The sequence below is a fragment of the Rhinolophus ferrumequinum genome, chromosome 11 (genome assembly GCF_004115265.2).
Source record: "Rhinolophus ferrumequinum isolate MPI-CBG mRhiFer1 chromosome 11, mRhiFer1_v1.p, whole genome shotgun sequence".
NCBI classification, from domain to species: domain Eukaryota; kingdom Metazoa; phylum Chordata; class Mammalia; order Chiroptera; family Rhinolophidae; genus Rhinolophus; species Rhinolophus ferrumequinum.
The window spans coordinates 47,118,937-47,142,253 of NC_046294.1; the positions used below are offsets into that span (position 1 = coordinate 47,118,937).

Sequence of the window (23,317 nt, forward strand, 5' to 3'; positions counted from 1 at the left end):
GAGTTTCTGTTTGGGATTAATGAAACAGTTTTGGAAATAGTCGTGACGGTTATAATTGTGTATGTACTTAATGCCACTAAACTGTATGGTTTAAAATGGGTAAAATGGTAACACTTATATATATTTTACCATAATAAAAAAGGAGGGAAAAGGCATATATTAAAATCAGAATTCTATATAGTATCTAGGTAATTGTCTGAAAATTCCCTCCCTGAATTCTTAAAGAACAGAAAATGTTCTCTCAAATTTGACCTTTGTATGAAGATGACAAAATTAGTCTCACACAATCACATGGAAATGTTTTTTATTTCAAAATAATCTACAGAGTTTTTATCCAAGTCTTGTCAGCACTTCTCATGTGTTATGAGTCAAAGCAGCAATAAGTTTCATTACAAAAACTGAAGTCACCAGAAAATGGGGTACCAGATGGGTGAGGAAACCCTACTTAATCACTCCCTATTTGCAAGATAACTCGTTTTTATTCCTGAAACTTCTACTTTGACTCTTAACACGCCAATAAAAAATAAAAATAAAAATCATTCCTTTTAACACTATATAAAAACGATACTTGAATTCAATTGATTCTTTTGCTGCAAAACGGTCCAGCAAAGCCTTACCACTTGAAGCAAACCTACTATACTTATTTGTGCTCAAAAAGGAGTTTGGTTATTGAAGAAGTGCTGCTGGTCTCTTGTCTTTCCTCAGGATCCACACATCAGACACTCATCTCTATTCTCCAAAGAGCACACCATGGCTGCTGTGTTCCTCTCCTTCTCTTCTTCCTCTTTTGATGCCTTTTCCTTATCTTTCAGCTTCTCTTTATTTAGAGTGAACTGGATCGGATTAGCCGCTGGTCTTGTCCTTAAGTAATACATACCAGTCTTTAAACCCTACAAAGGAAGTAAATAGAACTATTAGGAGAAACTGTGAGAATATAAGACATTCAAGACCAATGTTTGAAATACATTTCCATAAACCAGGTCAAATTGTTTTCTAAACTTGGAATTCTAGCTCCTCTAGAAGCCCTCTCAAAAACGCTTCAAGAGTCAGACAATATACTCTATTCCTTTTGCCCCTAACACAAGCTTATCTCTTCGGAAATATCAAGTGTTCTTATTCTCTACTTTTTTATTTTTTATTTTTATGTGTATTACTTCCAAGTTTGCCTAAGACAACACGTCCACCTTAGATTATAACTATTTAGAGCGCTAGACTGTATCTCTGTGTAAGAAAAGATTATGACTACTTCAAGGATAAGGATCATCTTTTATTCAGTTTCCCCAGCCCTGGCATATAGTATATGTTCAATAAATGTTTATTAAAGAAAAAGATAGATTTGTAATTCTATGTAAAGACCCAGAACATTGCCAGGGAATAAGAATACAATCCAGAATCATAGGATTTTACAATTGGCAATGACTAGCTAAGTAATTGGCTTTTACATTATACATAGATAAAGTGGGGAAACAATGGATGTTTGAAGTTGGTTGACATGTATAAAGTTTTATTTTAGGAATGGGAGCAGTGCACAAGATGGCCTAGAGCAGAAATACCAGAAGCAGAGATCAGTTAAGAAGTTAAGAATAATAGTGGTGGAATGGGAAGATATTCAAGAAACAGTACAAAGGAACACCCAACACAACTTGGTGAATGACTACATGGAGTAAAGGGAAAGATCATGGATAAGTCCAAGGTTTCAAACCTAGGAATGAAATAATCTTAAAGAAACAAAAAAGTCCACAGTGAGAACTTGATCTAATACAAAAACCATGGGCTAGTATTAACATACTGGACTTGAAGGCAAGGAAGAACTTCTAGGTGGCAATATTTAATAGGTAGCTGGAATATAAAATTCTGTTTTGAATTCAAAATGTCCCAAGTTGGCAGTAAGACCTCTTCGATTTCCTCTACCAACCTGCTTCCAGCCGTAGAAGTGCATACTAGTGAGTTTGCCATAGTTAGGCTCAGCAATGTGGATGTTCAGAGACTGGCTTTGATCAATGAAAGCACCTCTCTCAGCTGCCATCTTGAGAATTGTTTTCTGAGAGATTTCCCATACAGTCTTATAAAGTTGCTTCAAGTCATCAGGAATTTCTGATATGCTCTAAAGAAGGAAAACCAAATGTTTATTGTACTCTGGTTGAAGAAAGCTGTATGATTAATAGAATAATGACTCAAGGGTCTGGCCTTGGTTCTACTTCCTGCCGGATCTGACACTACCATTCAGTATAACACATTATGATCCTTATCAAGTTTCCAAAGACTGCTCACCTCTAGATTAGCAAGTCCAACAAAATCTCTCATCTAACCAACAAAATATCAGGTAGTGATTTAAGATCCATCTAAACTGATTTGTGGCCAAAACAGTCATTGTTCTAGAGGCACTTAATAAAGGAAGAAACAGAGCTAAAGAGTAATAAGTGCCCCTTGAGTTTTGCAGAAAACACAAATAATCAGAGTTATAACACTCAGGGACATGATCCAGAGAAGCAATGAGACAAAATACTTGAAATAAGTTAGGATTCCACAAATTCCATTTGGCATCAATAGAAAAAGTTTTCTGAGGTCCAGGGTTAACTTTGCACCAAAACATAGACTGGGCTAATGCTACAGTTTCTATAAAAAAATATTGAAATGTTACAGGAATCTTTGATCTGTTGCCAATCAGACCAATGTTTAGCCAGAGGCCTCTACCTACAAATAAATGTTTCTTGATTCTCAGTTGCAAATATTTTATTGTTAAACACTACTTGTGGCTCTATCAGTCCTCAATTTCCATCATACTTTTTAATTATGTTTGACTCTCTTATTTCAGACTTTCTATCAGTGGTCCCCAAACTTTAATGCACTTTGGAATTATGTAGCAAGTCTAAAAAATACTGATGCCTGGCTCCCACTCCCAGATATTTTCATTTAATTGACATGGGGTGCAACCTATGCTTCAGGGTTTTAAAAGCTCCCCAAATGATTCTAATGTTATAGGAGTTGGGAACCACTACTTTATATTATTGCACAAACAAAAGGGTAAGGTCTAGCTATGTGAAGATGTATATAATCCTAGCACAACAATACAGAGGTGAACAGAGCTGCATAAGCCTATATAACCATAGTGAATACCCATTCTTTCTCTCCATTGCCTCAGGTAAGTGAGAAGGTACCAATGTCCAACTTAGCTCACGTTTTTTTTTTTCATTCTATACCTGGATAGAGCCATTGCATGCAATAATCTGATTTTTCATCTCTTCATTCCACAAGCCCTGCTCAGTCAGATCTTTCAGTAAGTGAGGATTTACAATCTGAATGGAAAAGCAGAAAAGATGTGAAGAAATAAATAACAGTGACAGGCACTAAACAAGATCACAGGCCTAGAACTTAAAGTAAATAAAATCACTGAAGAATTATTTAACATTAGACTGCTTGATAATTTCTATTTTTTATAAAGCTGAAAGGCCCATTACAACACAAGAAAGCTATATTTCTTTAAAATTCTTTTTTATTCAAGAAACAAAATATATAGTATTTGCAAAAGTGAAAAGAGCTAACATTGCCTAAGCTGGGTAAATTTATGTGGATTGATTCTTTTTTTCCCTAAGCAAGAATACAATAAATACTTAAGAAAAATTAGAAATGTCTTCACTCTAAACCTTACAGAAATATATTACAGGGTATCAGCAAACTCACAAATAAAAATCTTTTAGATTAGTGGTTCTCAGCCCTTAGCTGCATATCAGAATTACCCGGGAAACTTAAAAAAACAAACAAACACTGGTCCCACCCCCAAAACTTCTAATTTGTAACCAAGGCTGAGAACCACTATCTTAAATGATGCTTCCACATTTATCTTAGTATCAACTTAAACATCTGAGGTTATAGTATTTATCACGATGATTACAGAAGAGTTATATATCACTTGAACTCTAATATCAACAAGTTACTTTCCTACTCAACCCACAATCATTCATTCTTTTGGCAGATATTAAAATGTCTATTATGCGATGAAATAACATAGAACAATACTAGAGATCAAGATGATTCACTTTATCAAAGCTTTGCCCCACACTAAGATGAAGAGGCATATTAACTATGTGTTAGTATTTATTCCCAACATCAGGCTTTTGAAAGCTTTCCCCGTTGATCTAGTTGTGATCTTCTCACCTGAAATTCTCCTGACAAGACTCTGCGAGTGTAGATGTTGCTGGTATATGGTTCAATGGACTCATTATTTCCCAGGATCTGAGCAGTTGAAGCAGTAGGCATCGGGGCAATAAGTAAACTATTTCTTATACCATACCTAAAGAAAAGGAGATTATTAGGCGCTGGTACTAAAGCTACAATCTGCCAAGAAGGCAGCTATTTTAAGTAATTGTAGTAAATGCAGCAGTGAGTAACATAATGCCGACATTAGACTAGACTCATACAGATTTTTGAATTTAATCCCTACAGGGATGCAGCTCCACACTATGGGTGGTATAGCTCACCCCTCTCCTAAATGCCTAACTCCTAAACAGAATTAGCACAATTTCTATTGCTGGCAATCCTTATCAGGTCATGACTTATGGCACCTGCACTGTGGCACTCAGGAACCACAGCACTTGATACACTCTCTTGCCCAAGGGAATACTCAATGGCTGTTGGGGAGGACACACTTGTATCTGAGTACACTCATTCAACCCTCACTCTCTTCCAAGTGCCTCTGCAATCACTGTGCTAGGCCTTTCAGGAAACATAATGATGTAAAAGCAGTCAGAAACAGACATCTATCACCAAGTCTCCATTAGCCTGAACGGGACAATGAATAGGGAAAATTATACTCAAAGTCCATTCCTGACTTCCTCTATTAGCTCTTCAGTTATAAGTTCCTAGAAGAATGTTAACATCTTTTAACTCTATTTGGTGTCAAAGACAGTGCTTAAGGAAGAACACTGAGACATCTTCCAACTGCCCTCGGCTCGTCCTCCAAAGCTCAGCCTAAGAGATACCTAACTAGAACATCTTTTCTTGACCGGGCAGACAACACTTAAGGGTCAAATATAAGTATCTGCTCTGCAAACACTTTCCATGACCTGCACCTTTATGTATATGTCATGCAGGGAGTCACGCGGGGTCTCTGGTCCCACTCCCCACATAAGAACACAGGACATGGTGAGGCCAAAAAGGAACACCCATGGAGCCATAGGTAGGGGAGTCATACCACTATATTCTCTCTGGAGGCTGGGTTGGAGACACAGGAAGCAGGAGCCACAGAATCCGCAATCCACACTCCGCCACACTCGGTGCTTACTAGCTTAGCCGCGACAGTTCTATCAGTGGCTAATGGCTAACCGGTAACAGCTGATGGCCAACTAGTCACAGCTGACGACCATCTACTACCCAAGCCAGCACCTTTCCATGTGAGGCTGAGAGCCTGGAAAATGCTCTCTGGGGCTGTGTCCCCACACTCCATCCCTACAGGGTCTCGCCTCATAATCTACGTGACAAGCGTCTTCTTCCACGAGGGTCCCTGTGCGAGGAGCCTGGAAGTGAATGCAATATCCTGGACACAGCCAGGCTCTCTGGACACAGCCAAGGTTTCTCAGGGCACCACCAGTATTTCTGGGCACAGCCAGACTTCCTGGGCTTCTTAGGGTACCACCAGTCTCCCCGGGCACAGCCAGAGCCTCTCAGGGCACTGCCACTCTCCCTGGGCTCAGCCGGACTTCCTGGACTCAGCCAGGGTTCTCAGGGCACTGCCACTCTCTGGGCACAGCCAGACTTCCTGGGCTCAGCCAGGGTTCTCAGGGCAATGCCACTCTCTCTGGGCCTCTCAGGGTACCGTGCTGGAACAACAGCGACTCACTGTCAAGGTGCTTACATATTCTCGATGGTGGCCAGTCAAGACAAAAAAACAAACATCCGCCAGTTCCACTACATGGCGGTATGTTCCCAAGCAAACAGTCAAACGGTCCATTAAATTAGGGATGGATGCCAATTCCCCATAGTCCACAGTCATGCCAGGGCTGTCCTGGGGGTGAGGGACAACCTTGACCTCACCCTCATCTCCCGAAGAGGACTCAGCAAGCCTTTCCTCCTGGGACTACAAGTCCTGCATCCGGGCTGCCTCAGCAAGCACTTCCCAGCCCACAGGGCCGCAAGGACCTTCGCTTTCTCCAGCCTATGCTGGTTGGGGAACCGTCCACATCTTTCCACCCCTCCACGGGGGTCCAGCTCTCCAGCAGCTGCTCCTCATGGTTTTCCTGAGACTGAGTATTCATACGCACAAACTGCTCCATTGCCCTTCGGAGAGCTTTGGCCTGCACCGTACCCTGCTCGCTGCACCATTTGTCATGCAGGGAGTCACGCGGGGCCTCTGGTCCCACTCCCCACATAAGAACGCAGGACATGGTGAGGCCAAAAAGGAACACCCACAGAGCCATAGGTGGGGGGGTCATACCACTATATTCTCGCTGGCGGCTGGGTTGGAGACACAGGAAGCAAGAGCCACAGAATCCGCAATCCACACTCCGCCATACTCCGCAATTGCTAGCTTAGCCACGGCAGTTATAACAGCGGCTAATGGCTATCCGGTAACAGCCGATGGTTAACTAGTCACAGCGATGACCATCTACTACCTGAGCCAGCACCTTTCCACATGAGGCCGAGAGCCTGGAAAATGCTCTCTGGGGCTCTGCCCCCACCGTATACTTTAATTATTTGTATTACATGTCTCACTTTACTTAGTCTTAAGTTTCTCAAACCCAAAGAGCTTGTCTTTCCTACATTTTATACCTCTGGATTCATACAGTGCTTAGCACAGAGGCTTATAGCCTAATGGAGTGTGTATAACTGGGCTCTCACTGTCACTCTACTTGTGAGGCATTAAGCAAACCAACAGCTATGTCCATGTCTTTACTGTGGACAGTGGTTTCCTGTTCATAGACAGGAAAATGTTTGAAAAGTCATATGTATGTGATATAGCCAAACTATGGAATTATCTGTAATCATTAAAAACATTAGGTAGAACAACATGACTAAAAAAGAAAGATCTCTAATATAAATCATTAAAGTCTCCAAATGTATCAAGTTCGATCACATTTACATAACAAAACCATATGTGTGCATCTGCAAACATACCGAAAAAAGTCTAGAAAAATACATCATTAAAAAATTCACATGTGGGAACAGAGTCCCAGAGAGCAGTTTCCAGGCTCTCGGCCTCACGTGGAAAGGTGCTGGCTCGGGTAGTAGATGGCCGTCAGCTGTGTAGTAACCATAAGCTCTTACCAGTTAGCCAATTAGCCACTGATATAACTGCCGCGGCTACGCTAGTTGGTTAGTCAGTTGGGTGGCAGGCAGAGAAGCGGACAGCAGGTGGCAGGTCGTGTGGCTCCAGCCTCCAGTGAGACTATAGTGGTATGACTCCCCTACCTATGGCTCCATGGGTGTTCTTTTTTGGCCTCGCCATATCCTGCATTCTTATGTGGGAAGCAGGACTAGAGGCCCCGCAGGCCGCCTCGCACGACAAATGGCAGAGCGAGCAGGGTCCCCAGCACGACAACACATCATGGTTATCTCTAGAAAAAGAAGTAAGTTGGTTTTTTGTTTTGTGAGACAAGTGATTGGCAGAAAAGGTATAAAGAAGGGTTTTCACTTATTTCTATATTTGAACTTTATTAAAAATGAATGTGTATTCATGTATTAACTTTTAAATTTAAAAAGACTATATAAATTATATATAAACTATAGTATTTTGAGAAAAACAAAATAAAATAGAGTACAGGGACATTTCTGTAAAAGTTGCATTTGCATGTAAATACATACGTACACATGCTCAGAAGAAAGTCTTAAGGATGACGAAGAAAAAGACGCAGACAGGTTTTTGAGGGGGGGATGGTATGCAGATAATTCTCATTTTACAACCTTTTCATGCTTTTCTAAATTTCTGAACATGTATTATTTGAATAATAAAACGATTTTAAGGCAAATAGATGTTTTAAAGAGCATTTTAAATCTACTACTTCTGTAAATATTAAAATTTTACAAATGTATTAACCCAGAGATGAACTGATCATGACAGAAAATGAAAGCAACTTGTTTCCTTATTCCCTCAGCAAAACATTCTGCCTGCCCTCAAATTTCTTACGTTTATTAGTTTGAAAGACCTACGAAGACTCAATTTTTAGATTTTTCTTTCACAGTTTAACACTTTACCCTCCAAAAGCTCTTCCAAAATCCCTTATTCCTATGACAATCAATTCAACAGAAGCCACTTATGTGCCCAACGTAGTTAAGCAATAAATAAAAGTGAAACACATTTAAAAAGCAAGCACAGTTGGCAATATGAAAGTTCAATGAGAAAAAAGAATTACTTCATCTAGGTAGTTAAGCCTTTAAAACAAAATCAACTCATAATATCTACCATGTATTGAAATACTTTCATTGTGCCAAGCACACGTATTATTTTATGAAGTATTTAAAAAATAGTTCTGATAGGTCATTTTAGCCCCATTTAAAGGGGAAAAAAATGAGTTTCAGAAGTTAAAATAACATAGCTGACTTTTGAAGAGCTGGGATGAAACTTGAACACTCCTTACTTCAAAGCTACTTTATATGTCTTTACTTACTTTGCAATCTTTTCCTTGAGAAGGTTCCAGTCCCATAGATCTGTGGGAGTAACATTCCACATATCATACTGAAGGATCTAAGGAACAAATAACTCAATTTATGATAAATCACTCTATGACAATTTAAAACTATAACAAAACCAAACAAATGACTAACTGGCCATGCCCTCACATCCCAACAAATACTGTCTTCTAGTAGAACTATGTAAGGAATACAAGGTCCAGAGATTTTTCTGGGCAAATTTCCATTAAGTCATATTAAAAAGAAGCAAGCAAACAAAACTGATTAAGGCTTACCTCTTCCCACATCCCTGCTGAGCCCCCTTGGAGGACCTGTATCATATCTACAAACCAGAAAATTCTAACATTCCTGAAAGTGTGTTACTGAGATGCATTCTTTTTCTACAATAAAAATGTTACTCTAATCTCATCTTTATATGTCTTGATCTATTTACTTAGCTAATGTGCTAATATGGCAGAGAATTATACAACTGATAAAAAAAAGGCGTAGTTTAAGGGGACTCTGGGACAACATCAAGTATACCAACATTCATATCACAGGGGTACCAGAAGAAGTGAGAGCGCAAAAAATTGAAAATCTATTTGAAGAGGACACATACAGGTGGTCACTAGACATATAAAAAATAATATCACTAATCATCAAGGAAATGCAAATCAAAACCAGTGAGGTATTACCTCACACCTGTCAGAATGGCCATCATCAGTATCAACAAACAAGTGCTGGAGAGAATGTGGAAAAAAGGGAACCCTCATGCACTCTTGGTGGGATTGTAAACTGCTGCAGACACTATGGAAAACTATGCTGTTCCAACTGGATGTTTTCCACTACCTTGTTTTCCAGATTGCTGATTCGATCCTTTGCTTCATTTAATCTGCTGTTGATTCCCTCTAATGTATTCTTCATTTCAGTCATTCATTTCTAACTGGTTCTTTTTTGTTTTCTATTTCCAGTTTTGTTTCCTGTATCTCTGTTGAAATTCTCACTGAGTTTATCTATTATTCCCTAAGTTCATTAAGCATCCTTATACCCAGTGTTTTGAACTGTGTCTGGTAGCTTGCTTGTCTTTTTTTTTCTTTAAATGAGTTTATTTGAGCTGAACTGACGGTATGTGCTGGGGAGAAAGATCTCAAATGCTCTGACTCCTTTTTGTTTAGTTCTTTTTCTGGAGTTTTGTCTTTCTTTTATTTTGGACATGTTTCTTTGTCTCCTAAGTTTTGCTGACTCCGAGTTGGTTTCTGTGTATTCGGATCTGCTAAATCTCCCAATCTTGACAGAGTGGCCTTATGTAGGTGTCCTCTGGGACCCAAAGGTAGTCTCTCTGCTGGTCACCTGAACCAGGTGTTGCAGGGGTGTTCCCTGTGTGGACTGGGTGCCCTCCTGTTGTAGTTGAACCTTGATTGTTGTTGGCACGTCACTGGGTGTTCCTGATCCTCAGCCTGATTGGCTTTAAGGGCTGACCATGACTACAGCGGACAAGCTGTTGTGTGGGGCCTGACCCTACAGAGCAGCAGTTGCTTTAGCAGGACTCTGGTGCCAGCAGAGCTTGCCCTTTGGGTGTGTCATTTGTGGAGCTGGTTGAGTCGTGCTCTGATGTGATCTGAAGCCAGCAATCTGGTTTGCTGGTTCTGGGGCCTCTTGTAAGGGTCTCTGGTGCTGGCTGAGGTCAGTCACCACTTGTGCCAGGCTTGGGGCCTCATGGTACGTGCTACGAAACCATCTGCGGTTGGTCGCTGCTTTTGCTGGGCTTGGAGGTGCTTGGGAGAGATTACACTGCAAGTCGAGGCTGGCTGCCACTTGTATTAGCCTCAGAACCCTTGGTAGGTACTACAATGTGATCTAAGGCCAGCAGCCACTTGTGCCAGGTTTGTGGCCACTTAGTTGAAGTTATGCTCTAGACCAAGACAGGTCACTACTTATGACAGGCTTGGAACCACCTGATGGAAATTACAATGCAAGTTGAGACCAGATGTTGCTTGTGCTGAGTTTGGGGGTGCTTACTAAGCGGTACAAGGCCCTCCAAGGCCTGCCACTGCTTGTTTGGGTTTTGTGGACCTTTGATACATTTTGAGGAAGTCTGCAACGTGAGCTGAGATAGGGTGCTTGTGTGGAAGAGCAGCTGGAAGAGGCTCCAACCAGGCAGGCGACTTGGATGGGGTGAACGGTATTAGCCAGGTTAACGGAGAGCACGAATTTGACATCAACCTACACAGTGCCTGCTGGGTGGGAGGAGAGTTCAACAAAGGAACAATGGCGCCTGCCAGTACTTCGTTCCCTGGAGAGAATTGCCCCAACCCCAGCCCTTGTCCTGAAGTTAGTCAATTTAGTTCCTCCCCATCTGTCCCTGATGCTTTTCCAGTTGCTCCCCCTGCTGTGGAGACTGGAGTGAGTTTGTGAGCAAATGAGTCTGTGGGCAGGCCCTTAAGACCTACTGTGACTGGTCTCTTGCAGTCCTTTGTCTTTCTTGGAAGTAAACCCCATGTTTTTCATAGCCAAATGTTTTGGTGACTCCTCTTTCTGACACTGATACTCCTGGTTGGAGAGTTCGGTGTGGGGCTGGAACCCCTCATTCTTCAGGGGGATCTCCACAGCCAAGATATCCCTCCTGATTCTTAATCACCATACTGTGGGTATGGGACCTGCCTGGTCCATGTTTATGACGTGTGATCAAAAAATACAGTGAATGTTTAAATAAGTTTATTTCAGTGAAAAACACATTGCCATTAATCCCCCTCAAAATACTCACCCTCACTTCGAATACATTTATCCCATCGTTCTTGCCACTTTCTGAAGCAGCTCTGGAAGTCCTCTTTTGTGAGTATCTTTAGTTGTGCTGTGGTGGCTGCCTCGATGTCCTGAATCGATTCAAAACACTTACCTTTCATGGTCATTTTGACTTTGGGGAAGAGCAAGAAGTCGCAAGGTGCCAGATCCGGTGAATAAGGTGAATGAGGACACACCATAATGTTTTTGACAGAAATTGCCATATACCAGAAGCTCTGTGTGACACAGAGCATTGTCATGATGGAGGATGATTTATGGCACACTTTAAAACACACCTTCTCTCAACTGTAGCTCACACCCAACTGACTGCACCGAACAAGCTGAAACTTGTCACACACTGTTACTAAGCTTCGATGCGCCGCTTCCCATATTGAAGATCCCTCCCTGCCTTTCCGATGGATGGTACTCGGCAGCAGCATTCACCGTTGTTTTGATCACACCTCGGAAGCTCTTCCGACCAGTCTCCACATGTCTTCTTCTTTATATCCTTAATTATCCGGATTCTGTTCAGTTAGTTTTCAGGTGGTTCTCAGTGATGGTTGTTCTATAATTTAGTTGTGATTTTGATATGATCATGGGAGGAAGCAAGCACAGTTTACCTACTCTGCCATTTTGACCCAGGCATAGCCTGTCCTGAATGTATGTTGTTTTAATTTACTAAGTTTAGCATTAGAAAACTAATACAGTTCACATTTTTTAAACCATTTTAGCAATGACTAGTTCTAAATAAAAGAGATTTAGAGGACAAAAGTACCACATTAATATCCTATAGCTGGTGTAACAATTACCACAAACTTGGTGGCTTAAAATGATGAAAAATTATTTTCTCAGTTCTAGAGGCCAGAAGCCCAAAAATCAACATGTTGAGAGGGCCACGCTCCTTGCAGAGGCTCTAGAAATTATGTTCTTGGCCTCTTTCAGCTTTTAGTGGCTATCAACATTCCTGGGTTATGGCTACCTTACTCCAACCTCTTCCTCTCTATGTCTCTTGTAAGGACAACTGTGACTGGATTTAGGGCCTGTCTGAATCATCCAGGATAATCTCAAAATCCTTAATTACATCTGCAAAGACCCTTTTTTAAACCAAATACGGTAACATTCATATGTTCCAGGAATTAGGATGTAAGCTTATGTTTTAGAGAGCTATCATTCAGCCTACTATAGGAATTTACAAGGCAAAAAGAAATTTTATCCAATGTGACCACACACAGACACACACAGACACACACACACACACACACCATGCATGTGCAGGCCGTGCCAGCTGCAGCAGAACCTATGGAACGCAAGCGGCTCCAGAGCTGGCCTGCCTGCCTCGTCACCAGCAGTGCCACCAAGGCTGAAGCTCATGAGCAGAGGACAGTTCGCGCTGGGGAACCGTGCAGAAGGGTTACCATGGACAGAAGGAACAGCAGACACGGGAAACCAGGCAGAGGGCAGGACAAAAGCACAGGCCATGTCAGCGGTACCTGAGAGGGAGGCACACAGAATTAAAAATAAAAAAAAATTTTATCTATATACTTACTCCTTTGCTGACTGGAGAGCCCTCGTAGGTTTCATATGGGCCATGCTCCTTGGCCAGATCACAGCTGGCTTCCAAGGCTCCATAATAAATGGTTTCAAAGATTTGCTTATTCAATAACTGGGCCTCTGGACTCTCAAAAGGATACCTCATCAGAATAAAAGCATCTGCCAGACCTTGTACTCCAATTCCAATGGGGCGATGGCGTTTATTTGATACGTGTGCCTTTGTGCCAATAGATTTACAGAAGGAAAGAGATATTATTGAACAGAAAAATGCAACATTCTGTACCAAATGACACACACACACTCTCTTTTCTCACACAATTCCAATTTAAATGGTGATAACCATTTAAATGATGATTGGCAGAGAGACTGTGATAATCTCCCTCTACCTTGGATTTTAATAATTACCAATAAGCAGAGATATCTATTCATACCTCTGGGACAGGGTAGTAGTTAATATCAATAATTTTATTCAAGTTTCGGACAATGACTTTGGTGACTTCAGCCAACTTCTTAAAGTCGTATGTGTTTTCTGATGTGACATACATATTCAGGGCCAGGGAAGCCAAGTTACAAACTGCAACCTGGAATGCAAAGAAGAAAGGTCAAGAATCACACAATTTTAATTTCTTCCCTGTGTCAACGACACTACCATATAAGCCTCTAATACTCTCTGACGTTACATTTTTTTAAATCTTTAACTTCTTGCTCTGCATCAGTCACCAGTTCATTTCTAAATCCCTATTACCTATTCATATATGTCCGTTGTAACATGCACAAGTGAAATCGGTAACATGAACAGAGAACCCTGTGTTCCATAATACATGGCTCCCTTACGAGACTTGTATCACATTGTACTATAATTTTTATGTGTATCTGTCTTACTCAATAGATGTGCACTGTCCAATACAGGAGCCACAAACCACATGTAGCTATTTAATTAAAATTAAAAGAAATTTAAAATTCAGTTTCTCAGTTGTACTGGTCACATTTCAAGTGCTTAATGGCCACCAAATATATAACATTTCTATCACTGCAGAAGCTCTTCCAAATTACACAGGCCTACATCACTCTCACTGAGATTCTGATAAGCCCTTAACAACAGAGGATCCAAGTTTGTGAATTTGAAAAAAGCTCTTCAGGTGATTCTCCCACTACCCTGACTATACTAGGTAGTGACCTTTTTCAGATAGGATATATTATTTTTCCCTATATTTTTAGTACTAGCAACACATCTGGCATATAGTAAATGCTTAACAATTTTGAATGAATCCACCTTCTTTTCCATTTTGATTATGACTATTCCAATACAAACACTCAACTCCTCTCACCTAGACTATCACATGTCCTTCATACCTATTCAACTCTATACTTGCTGCCAAAGTACCCACTTTTAAAACATAGCTTGGATCACAAAATTCTGATAAAAAAAATTAGACACGAAAAAGAAGACAGCGAGTCTGGGGAGAGGGGTGGAAGGAGTGCCATTTTTAAATAGAGTTGTCAAGGAAGACCTCACTGAGAATCAGACATGAACAAAGAACTGAAGTGGTCAGAAAGCAAGCCATGTGGCTATATGGGGGAAGAGCATTAACAGCAAAAATCCTGAGGCAGGAGCATGCTTGCTGTGCTTGAGGAACAGCAAGGAAATTAGTACGGCTGGAACACAGTGAGCCAGGGGAAGAGTAATAGCAGATGAGGTAGGGATACCCAATTGTGCAGGACCTTGTAGGGCACTGTAAGAATTCTGGGTGGAATTAAAGTACTGATACATGCTACAACACGGATAAGCCTTGAAAACATAAGTGAAAGAAGCCTGACACAAAAGGCCTAATGTTATAAGATTCCATTTGTATGGAATGCCCACAATAGGCAAACCCAGAGACAGAAAATAGTTTAGTGATTGCCAGGGGCAGGATGAAAAAGGGAACAGGAAGTGACTGCCAATGAGTACAAGGTTTCTGGGGTGATAAAACTGTTCCCTTTTTCCCGATTGTTCCCGATTTCCCAATGAGAAATCGGTGGTTGCACAATTTTAGAAAGGTGAATTTTATATGGTATATGAATTAGATCTCAATTTTAAAAAAGAAAGAATAGATCCTGGATGGGTGGGAAAGTCAAAGAAGAATACAATGCAGAGAAATGATCTGATCTAATTTTTGTTTTAAAAAGAGTCACTCTAGTCTCTATAATATAATCTATCTTGTAGAATTGTTATTTGAGTATATGTTAATTTCCATCAACTAAATTATACATTCCCAGAGGACAGGGACTAAGACATATTCATTTGTATTCCCAGGGTACTTAGTACAGCGTCTTACACATAGTTGGTGTTCAATACATTTTGTTGAATTAAACTGCAACTTTAGCAGTATGTTTAACTCACTTACTATTTTCTTCCATTTTTTCATGTCATGTTTTTTTAGGTCCTAGAATTTGTGATCTACTTCCTCCTCATTTCTACACTTTACATCCAATATTCTAGCAGCCTGTCATGCAACAAACTCCTTAAACTAATCTCTAACCTCTTCTCAGACCAACCGGTTCTATAACCAGAATCAAGAACTATCCTTCTCATCCTAGCATTTTGGTATTTTCTTTTCAGAACCTCCAAGGGCTTCTTACCTGTGACATGCCAGCTTTCACCTACTAACTTCTTTCCCCTGGCCAAAGCCATCTCTCCATATACCAAATCTTAACGTATTTGCTCCATCAAAACAAACCAGCTTGACCCTCACTGCACAACACCTAACCCTATCTCTGATCTGTCATACAGGCTGTTCTTCCCAAATAGAGGCTTCTCCATAATCTTTAAAAAGAAACCATGAACCTATGTCCCATTTCTAGCCTTGCCTTTTCTGTGAATCACCTTAAAGATCTGAGATTAGAATTTCGTCTCACCAGTCTCTATAATATAATCTATCTTATAGAATTGTTATTTGAGTATATGTTAATTTCCACCAACTAAATTACACATTCCCAGAGGGCAGGGACTGAGACATATTCATTTGTATTCCCAGAGTACTTAGTACAGCGTCTTACACATAGACACCATTCACTAAAGGACTCTCTACGTGTTTATATACTTTAAACTGAATGAGCGTCCTAACACATTTTTGTGTTTGTCCTAAACCACCGTAACTGTATATTGCTATTTTTCTCAAGTAAAGATCATTATAACAATATGTGTGTAAGAAAAAGTTGACAGTCTTTTCTACATGGCTTAGACTAAAAGATAATCAAGGGCACAGATCACATCTCTTCTTTCCTTTGTAATTTCTGTCTATTTTAGTGCCCTTCTGCTCACCAACAACACAGGAAACTTCCTTCACCCTTCCCAAGTGAAATCAAGTGAGGGATTCACACACAATAATGTCCTAAGATTCTTCTTTCAGTACTAGATTTAGGCAGAAGTTTTTCTACCCACCTCATCTTTGCTTGTATACTCTACTATTTCTGTGCACAGATTGCTGCATTTGATCGTTCCCAGGTTCTGCTGGTTGCTTTTCCGGTTACAGGAATCTTTGTAGAGCATGTATGGGGTACCTGTCTCTGTCTGCGACTCAATGATGGCATACCAAAGCTGCTGAGCTTTTACAACTTTGCGAACACGACCTTGTTTCTCATAACTGAAAGGCAAAGCTAATTATTATTTTAATATTTCCTAAGAAAACCTTTATTGCAAAAACTTGAAGAAAGACACTAAAATATAGTATGAAAACTCCTAAATCTTTCACTAAATTTTGCTAAGGAAAAAAAAAAGGAATGATATTCATTTTACTCTCACTAAAGCCATAGAGGAAAATCAAGCAGCTTTAAATCCCTTCAAATACTCCCCAAACCCACTAAATCAATAATACCTTCCATAACAAATAGAGACAAAACCTAAAGTGGTCAAACTGCACTAAATTGGTATTATTGTGCTATTATTTAAGGAACTATTCATGTGTGTCTTAGCTGCTCTTGATTCCTGTGTACAATATAAAGCATAACTTATTTTATCAGATGTACTATATGACAAAGCAAAATAATAACCCTGCTAACTCTTTGCTTTAATTTTTAAAAGAATCAATTGAGAAACCCAAGCAAAAATTTACATGTCCACAAGTTTCAAGAAAGAAGACGGAAACCAAAATTTTGGTAAAGATTCAAGAAGAAAACCTGACTGAAATAAAATTATTAATCACATTCTCTTCTAGATGCTTCCAAAGGCTCTTAGAAACTGGCTAATGAATGGTATTGTTTCGAAATGTGGATCCTCCCCAAATAAGAAAAAAATATGTAAAACATTATCACTTTCATATTTTTCCCATACCTTTCATATAGCTTCTCAAATTCCTCTCCCCAAACCTCATCCAGACCAGGACACTCATTTGGACACATCAAAGACCAGTTCTACAAAGGGAAGAACAGTACCAGCCATAAGACACTTCAAATAACCAACCATACATAGTCCATTAAAAACACTATAAGGGATAAGGTGTCTTCCACACACATAGTCTTGGAAATCAGCTGTAGAAATAATCATTTTAGGTCAGGACCAAACATTTAGTTCTGCCTGTCTGTATACAATCTTTTAAGCATTTAGGTCACACAGCATCTACTTCAGAGAATAAAAATCCAAGACAGGAATGGCATCTCTTAACTTGCTCAAAATGACTTCTGTAGCAAAACACATAGGTGGATTCTTCCTAAGTATGATTTAAGATGATTGAAGAGAAAGCTTATATGAATCAAGTCGTTATTAATAACAGGTATCTATCTCTCACCTGATTAGTCTCCACTCGTTTCATGAAGAGATCTGGAATCCAAAGGGCAAAGAAAAGGTCCCTGGCACGCTGCTCTTCCTTTCCTGTGTTCTTCTTTAAATCAAGAAACTCAAAGATGTCTAAATGCCAAGGCTCCAAGTAAATAGCAAATGCTCCAGGTCGCTAATGGTAAATAAATCATCATTCTTTTCAGAATCAGAATGAAACAAAGAAACTTCACATCACCCAAAGCATTTTTATAACATCTCCTTAAGTCTTCACTATAATTAATGAATTAAATGAGATAATACAAATAAAAGTACCGTAAAAATATAAAGTAGCAATAATTTTTTCTTACAAATCTAGGAGTAAAAGAGAGTATTTGACATACAGAAAATGTAGAAAAAGATTAAATAACTTGTCCAAAGTGATACAGTGAACTAGAGATGGAGCTGCTTCTTCAGTTGTCGTCCAGCTCACTTTACACTACATATGTATGTAAAGCCCAAAGAAAATCACTTTAACTCTGACAACAGGTTGTGCTCTTATTAAAAAGGTCAAAAAGATGATGTCTTATCAAGGTCCTTACATTTTTTTTTTCCTAAAGTACACCAGATAGAGTTCATAAACTAAGAGGTGATTGGTGTGCCTACATATATCCATAAGAGGCAGGCTCAGGTTAAAAATAATCCAGCTGATAATATTGGATAAATGACCCAATCCTCTCAACTTTACTTTTCCCTCCATCAAATAGGCAGTTTTGTTTTCTGTTTTTGGTTGTTTTATAAAATTTTTTATCACGGAATATTGGGGAACAGTGCGTTTCTCCAGGGCCCATCAGTTCCAAGTCGCTATCTTTAATCTAGTTGTGGGGGTGCTGCTCAGCTCCAAGTCCAGTTGCTGTTTTCAATCTTTAGTTGGAGGGGGCACAGCCCACCATCCCACGTGGGAATTGAACCGGCAACCTTGTTGTTGACAGCTCACGCTCTAACCAACTGAGCCATCCCTCCGGAAGCTTAGCAGCAACTCGTGGAGGGCGCAGCTCAGTGGCCCATGTGGGAATTGAACTGGCAACCCTGTTGTTGAGAGCTTGCGCTCTAACCAACTGAGCCATCTGGCCGCCCCTCTGTTTTGTTTTTTTAAAGAAAAATACCTAAAAGACATATTATAACCCCTTTTCAAGGTTAGGTATTAATATGAGTCACAACTTTAAAAATTCTTTGCAAATAAACTGTCATGTAAAAAAGCTGCTGACTAGATCATTGGCTGCCTGGAGCCAATATGCATGTGTGGGAGTAGTGGAGGTGATTAATACAAAAGCGCATGAAGAAACACTTTTGGGTAATGGAAATATTCTATATTTTGATTAGTGTGGTGATCACAATGTAAACATCTGTCAAAATCCATCAAACTGTACATTTCAAGTATGTACACTTTAGAGTAAGTATATTATACTCAATATATTGATTTTAAAAGTGAAAAAAATAGGCAAAGTTGTTAGAAGCATACACAACGAACCATCTTATTATAGGCATACATTGCTAAAGACTTTTAGGTCTGATTTCCAGTACTTTCAAGTAACAGAGCATACCTTGTTTCCACCCTGATCCACGTATCGAGCTGTATTGTTATATACTCTCAGCATCGGTACCAGGCCATTGGAATTGCCATTCGTCTGAAAGAGAGACTGAGAATAAAGGTATCTGGAGGGAAAGGGAGCTCGACAAGGGAAAGAACAAAATGGCTCAAAAATGAACAAATTACTCTATCCCAGTCTTTGTAAAATTTAATCTGCTCTCCAGTTCTACCTCTGCTTTGAAAACACAATGCACAATATAAAATAAAATGTTAAATAAATTACAATTATGTACAAAATTATTTCATGGCATCTCTAATTTACAATGATATAATAATTACAAGTCAAAAGAATCCAAAATCAGGATAAAAGCACCTTCTAAAGGTCATTATATAAATATGTATTTTGGGAAAAGTAAAAACACCACTACAATGTCTTTTTTCCAAAAGAATTCAAGGCAACTTAAAATAACAATTGCATGCAATGGATAAATCAAGACAATAGATAAAGTAAATGGAGATTCTCGGCAATAAATGGATTCTAGAATGAAGAAAACAGAGACTCCTAATATATATGGCAAAATGAAGAAACCTCACTGAATGTCAAAAATAATCCTTTTAACCTAAGGTAGGCCTTTAAACAGTCTAGAAAGATAAGTAAGCAATGGCTCACCCTACTATTTTATGAAAGTGCTGAATGTATCACAGCACATCCAAAACACCACATAATGGAATGGTTTCCTTCTGGACTCTACTTTTATTCTATAAGGTTAGATATTTTCTTCACATTACAGATGAAAAAACAAACTCAGAGATGTAAAATAACTTGCGCTAGGCACTACTAGTAAGTAGTACAGACAGGACTTAAACCCAGGTTTTACCTAAAATCATTATCTTGACTCCCAAAGAATAAACTAGCAAGGCTTGAATTTACATCACAAGGTGCCAATGTTTAAAGCTTGAATCCTGGCTCTATCACATATTAAATGACTGATCTCTAGAAGTAATTTAACTTTCCAAGCCTCAGTTTCCTCACTTGTAAAATGAAGACAATAGTGCTTATACTCACAAAGTTACTGCAAGGCTTAAAGTTCCTACCATGTGTCTGTAATATTTACTTCATAAGGATGTAGTAAGAATTAAAAGAGTAATTCATGTAAAATTTTTATAACAGATTTAGCACATAGCAATCAATAAATGACAGTTGCTACTATTATGGTAAAATAAATCAGAATTCCAAAATCTGAGCTAAAAAGGATCCTGCAGATCTAATTTAAACATCCAATAAGAGATGGAAATGAAGCCAGAAGCAGTGAAATGACTCACTCCAAGTCATATAGCCACTTAATAATTAACAGAGACCCAGGTCTCTCAAAAGCCAGGATATGCCCTCTCAACCATACACTTGGTTGCTTACGGACTCGAATCCCTCTAGTTCACACATTTTTAGCCATACAACAGAAGCTTACCCCAGCAATGTAGCTGCCAGTAGCTCGAATACAACTCACAGCAACACCAATTCCCCCAGCAGACTTGGAAATCAATGCACACTGCTTTAGAGTGTCATAAATGCCTTCAATGCTATCATCTTTCATACTCAGAAGGAAACAGCTATGAGGGGAAAAAGTCACAACTCAGCAAGGAAATGAAGCAAAGCAGAGTCACAAAAATGACTATACAATCCAAAGACAGTAAGTTAGGCATATAAAAGATTTGAAGTTTACAAAATTCCTAGGTGTTGAGAAGGGAAAAAACTTGTATGAACTATGACACAGTAAGACATATCAACATATCATAGTTTTAAAATCACCTTGCTGCCTACCCTAGATGCTCAGCCTAGTAGGAAGTCTTAGAGGTAAGTCTAAAATATTAGCTTACTTGTTCACCAGACTGCAAATGTGCCATTATCACACTTTCTCATGCAAATTCCTAAGCATATATAACAGTCTTCTCAACCTATTAGTAGGCAAGAAAAATTACACATTTATGAAAAGAGAAACATCTATCCAATGATCAACCAATTTTTTGATATGTCTGCCAAAATTTAGCTCCCTTACAGTCATTTTTGAAGATAAACCCTTTACCTGTGCACTGGATCTCATCCTATTCTCTACCTCAGAAACCTTACTCTACGAAGGATCCCTTCACTACCTTGAATATTCAACCAATAAAATGGATTCTATCCACTAACTTCTACTGAATATGCAGACATTCATGAAGATATAGAAAATAATATAATGTATACTTTGTACTTACTACCTTACCTACCTCAAAAAATTATACACTATAAATACAGCCTAATTCCAATCCCATTATCATTTCCATGCATTTCTACCTTCTTTTAGCACTTTTATATGTTCTACATTTTTTTAAAATTTCTGGTTGAATATTTATCTTCTGCAACTTGCCTTTAACTAAATATTGCATTAGAGATTCATTCCTACTGATACATGTAGTTGTAGTTTATTTTCACTGCTGTAAGGTATTCCATGGTATACCAATATAGTTGTCCACTTGTCTATTGATGGACATTTGGATTATTTCCAATTTGCTTGCTATTCTAAACAATGCTGTTGTGAGAATTATTGAACGTGTCTCCTTGTGCTTATGTCTAAGGATTTCTGTAGGGTATAAACCTAGGTGACAATTGCTAGGTCAAAGAATATGCATATGTTCCACTTTACTAAAGAGTCTCCAAAGTGAATGGATAAGCATAGCCTATCTTGCAATGTATGAGAGTTCCTTGTGTTCCACATTCTTACCAACATTTGGGATTATCAATTTCATTTTAATCAAATTGATGGGTATGATATCTCATTATGATGCTAACTTTAATTTTCCTAATTACCAGAAAAGTTTATCATCATATCACATGTTTATTGGCCAGTCAAGTTTCTCCTTCTATGGAATTTTTTTACATCCTTTGCCCATGTTTCTATGGTTGTCTGTCTATTTCTTATAATCCCTTGAATGGTAAATATACATTGCAAATATCTTCTCCCAGTCTGAAACTTGTTTTTGGTTCACAGAACTTCTTAATTTTAATGTAGTCAATTTTTCCTTTATTTTGTTTTGCTTATTCTATTTTAAGAAATCTTTCACTACTGAGGTCATATACATTCTCCTAACAAGATGTAGGTTGAAGTAGTATTAAGAGTCATGATGTCTACAATTCACTTTTAAATAACTCAGCCCCCGCAAAAAAAAAAAATTTTTTAAGATAAAAATAAAAAATATATATGGCAAAATATTACTATTATTTTTATCTAGGCAGGGATTGGTGTACAGGTGATATTCACTGTCCTTTAAATTTTCTAAATGTTTGAAATAAATAGTAAAAAAATGAAAAGGAAAATAGGTATTTTCTATATGCTCTTCTAAAAGATTTTACTTTCACATTTAGATTCTTTTTCTTGAATTTATTTCTGTATATAGCATGAAGAAGGGAAATCTAATGATATTTTTCCCCATAGTATAACCAACATCCCTAGCACCATTTCGCTAATGAAATGCAATGACACCTCAGTTATTCGCCAAGTTCCCATATAAGCCTGAATCTGTTTCTGGGCTATTACGCTCCAGTGGTTTATTTCTCTATCCCAGGGTAAATATGACACTGTTTTAATTACCATGGTTTTATAGTAGTCTTGAAATCTGGTAGGGCTTTTTCTTCAAAACAGTCTTGCTATTTATATTAGTTTCCTATGGCTACCCTAATAAATTACCACTAATTTTGTGGCTTCCAATAGATATGTATTCTCTCACAGTTCTGGAGGTCCAACGTTCAACATCGGTTTCCCTGGGCCAAAAACTAAGGACACTCCGGAAGAGGCTCTAGAGGAGAATATATATATTCCTCGCTTCTTCCAGCTCTGTGGTTCCTTTGCTTATAGCCACATCACTCCAATTTCTGTCTCCATTTTCACATTGCCTTCTTTTCTTCTGCATGTATTCTATCTCTCTGCCTCTCACTTATAAGGGTACTTTTGATTGGATTTAGAGTCCACCTGAATAATTAAGGATAACCTCCCTATGTCAAAATCTTTCTTAATCATACCTGCAAA

At 38.9% G+C, this 23,317-nt stretch overlaps 1 protein-coding gene across 1 annotated transcript in view; it reads right to left on the reverse strand.

Annotated features, from left to right (window-relative positions):
- Positions 1-287: 287 nt before the first annotated feature.
- The window catches only part of RRM1 (ribonucleotide reductase catalytic subunit M1), a 40,223-nt gene continuing 17,193 nt past the window's right edge, over positions 288-23,317 (reverse strand). The window contains exons 8-19 of the mRNA XM_033120407.1: positions 20,723-20,864; positions 19,270-19,353; positions 17,700-17,861; positions 17,246-17,325; positions 16,358-16,559; positions 13,365-13,514; positions 12,929-13,150; positions 8,601-8,677; positions 4,156-4,291; positions 3,201-3,296; positions 1,916-2,104; positions 288-890 (exon numbers count right to left, since the gene is read on the reverse strand). Of these exons, the coding sequence (XP_032976298.1) occupies positions 702-890; positions 1,916-2,104; positions 3,201-3,296; positions 4,156-4,291; positions 8,601-8,677; positions 12,929-13,150; positions 13,365-13,514; positions 16,358-16,559; positions 17,246-17,325; positions 17,700-17,861; positions 19,270-19,353; positions 20,723-20,864 (1,729 nt within the window). The 3' untranslated portion in view covers positions 288-701. The remainder of the gene's footprint in view (positions 891-1,915; positions 2,105-3,200; positions 3,297-4,155; positions 4,292-8,600; positions 8,678-12,928; positions 13,151-13,364; positions 13,515-16,357; positions 16,560-17,245; positions 17,326-17,699; positions 17,862-19,269; positions 19,354-20,722; positions 20,865-23,317) is intronic.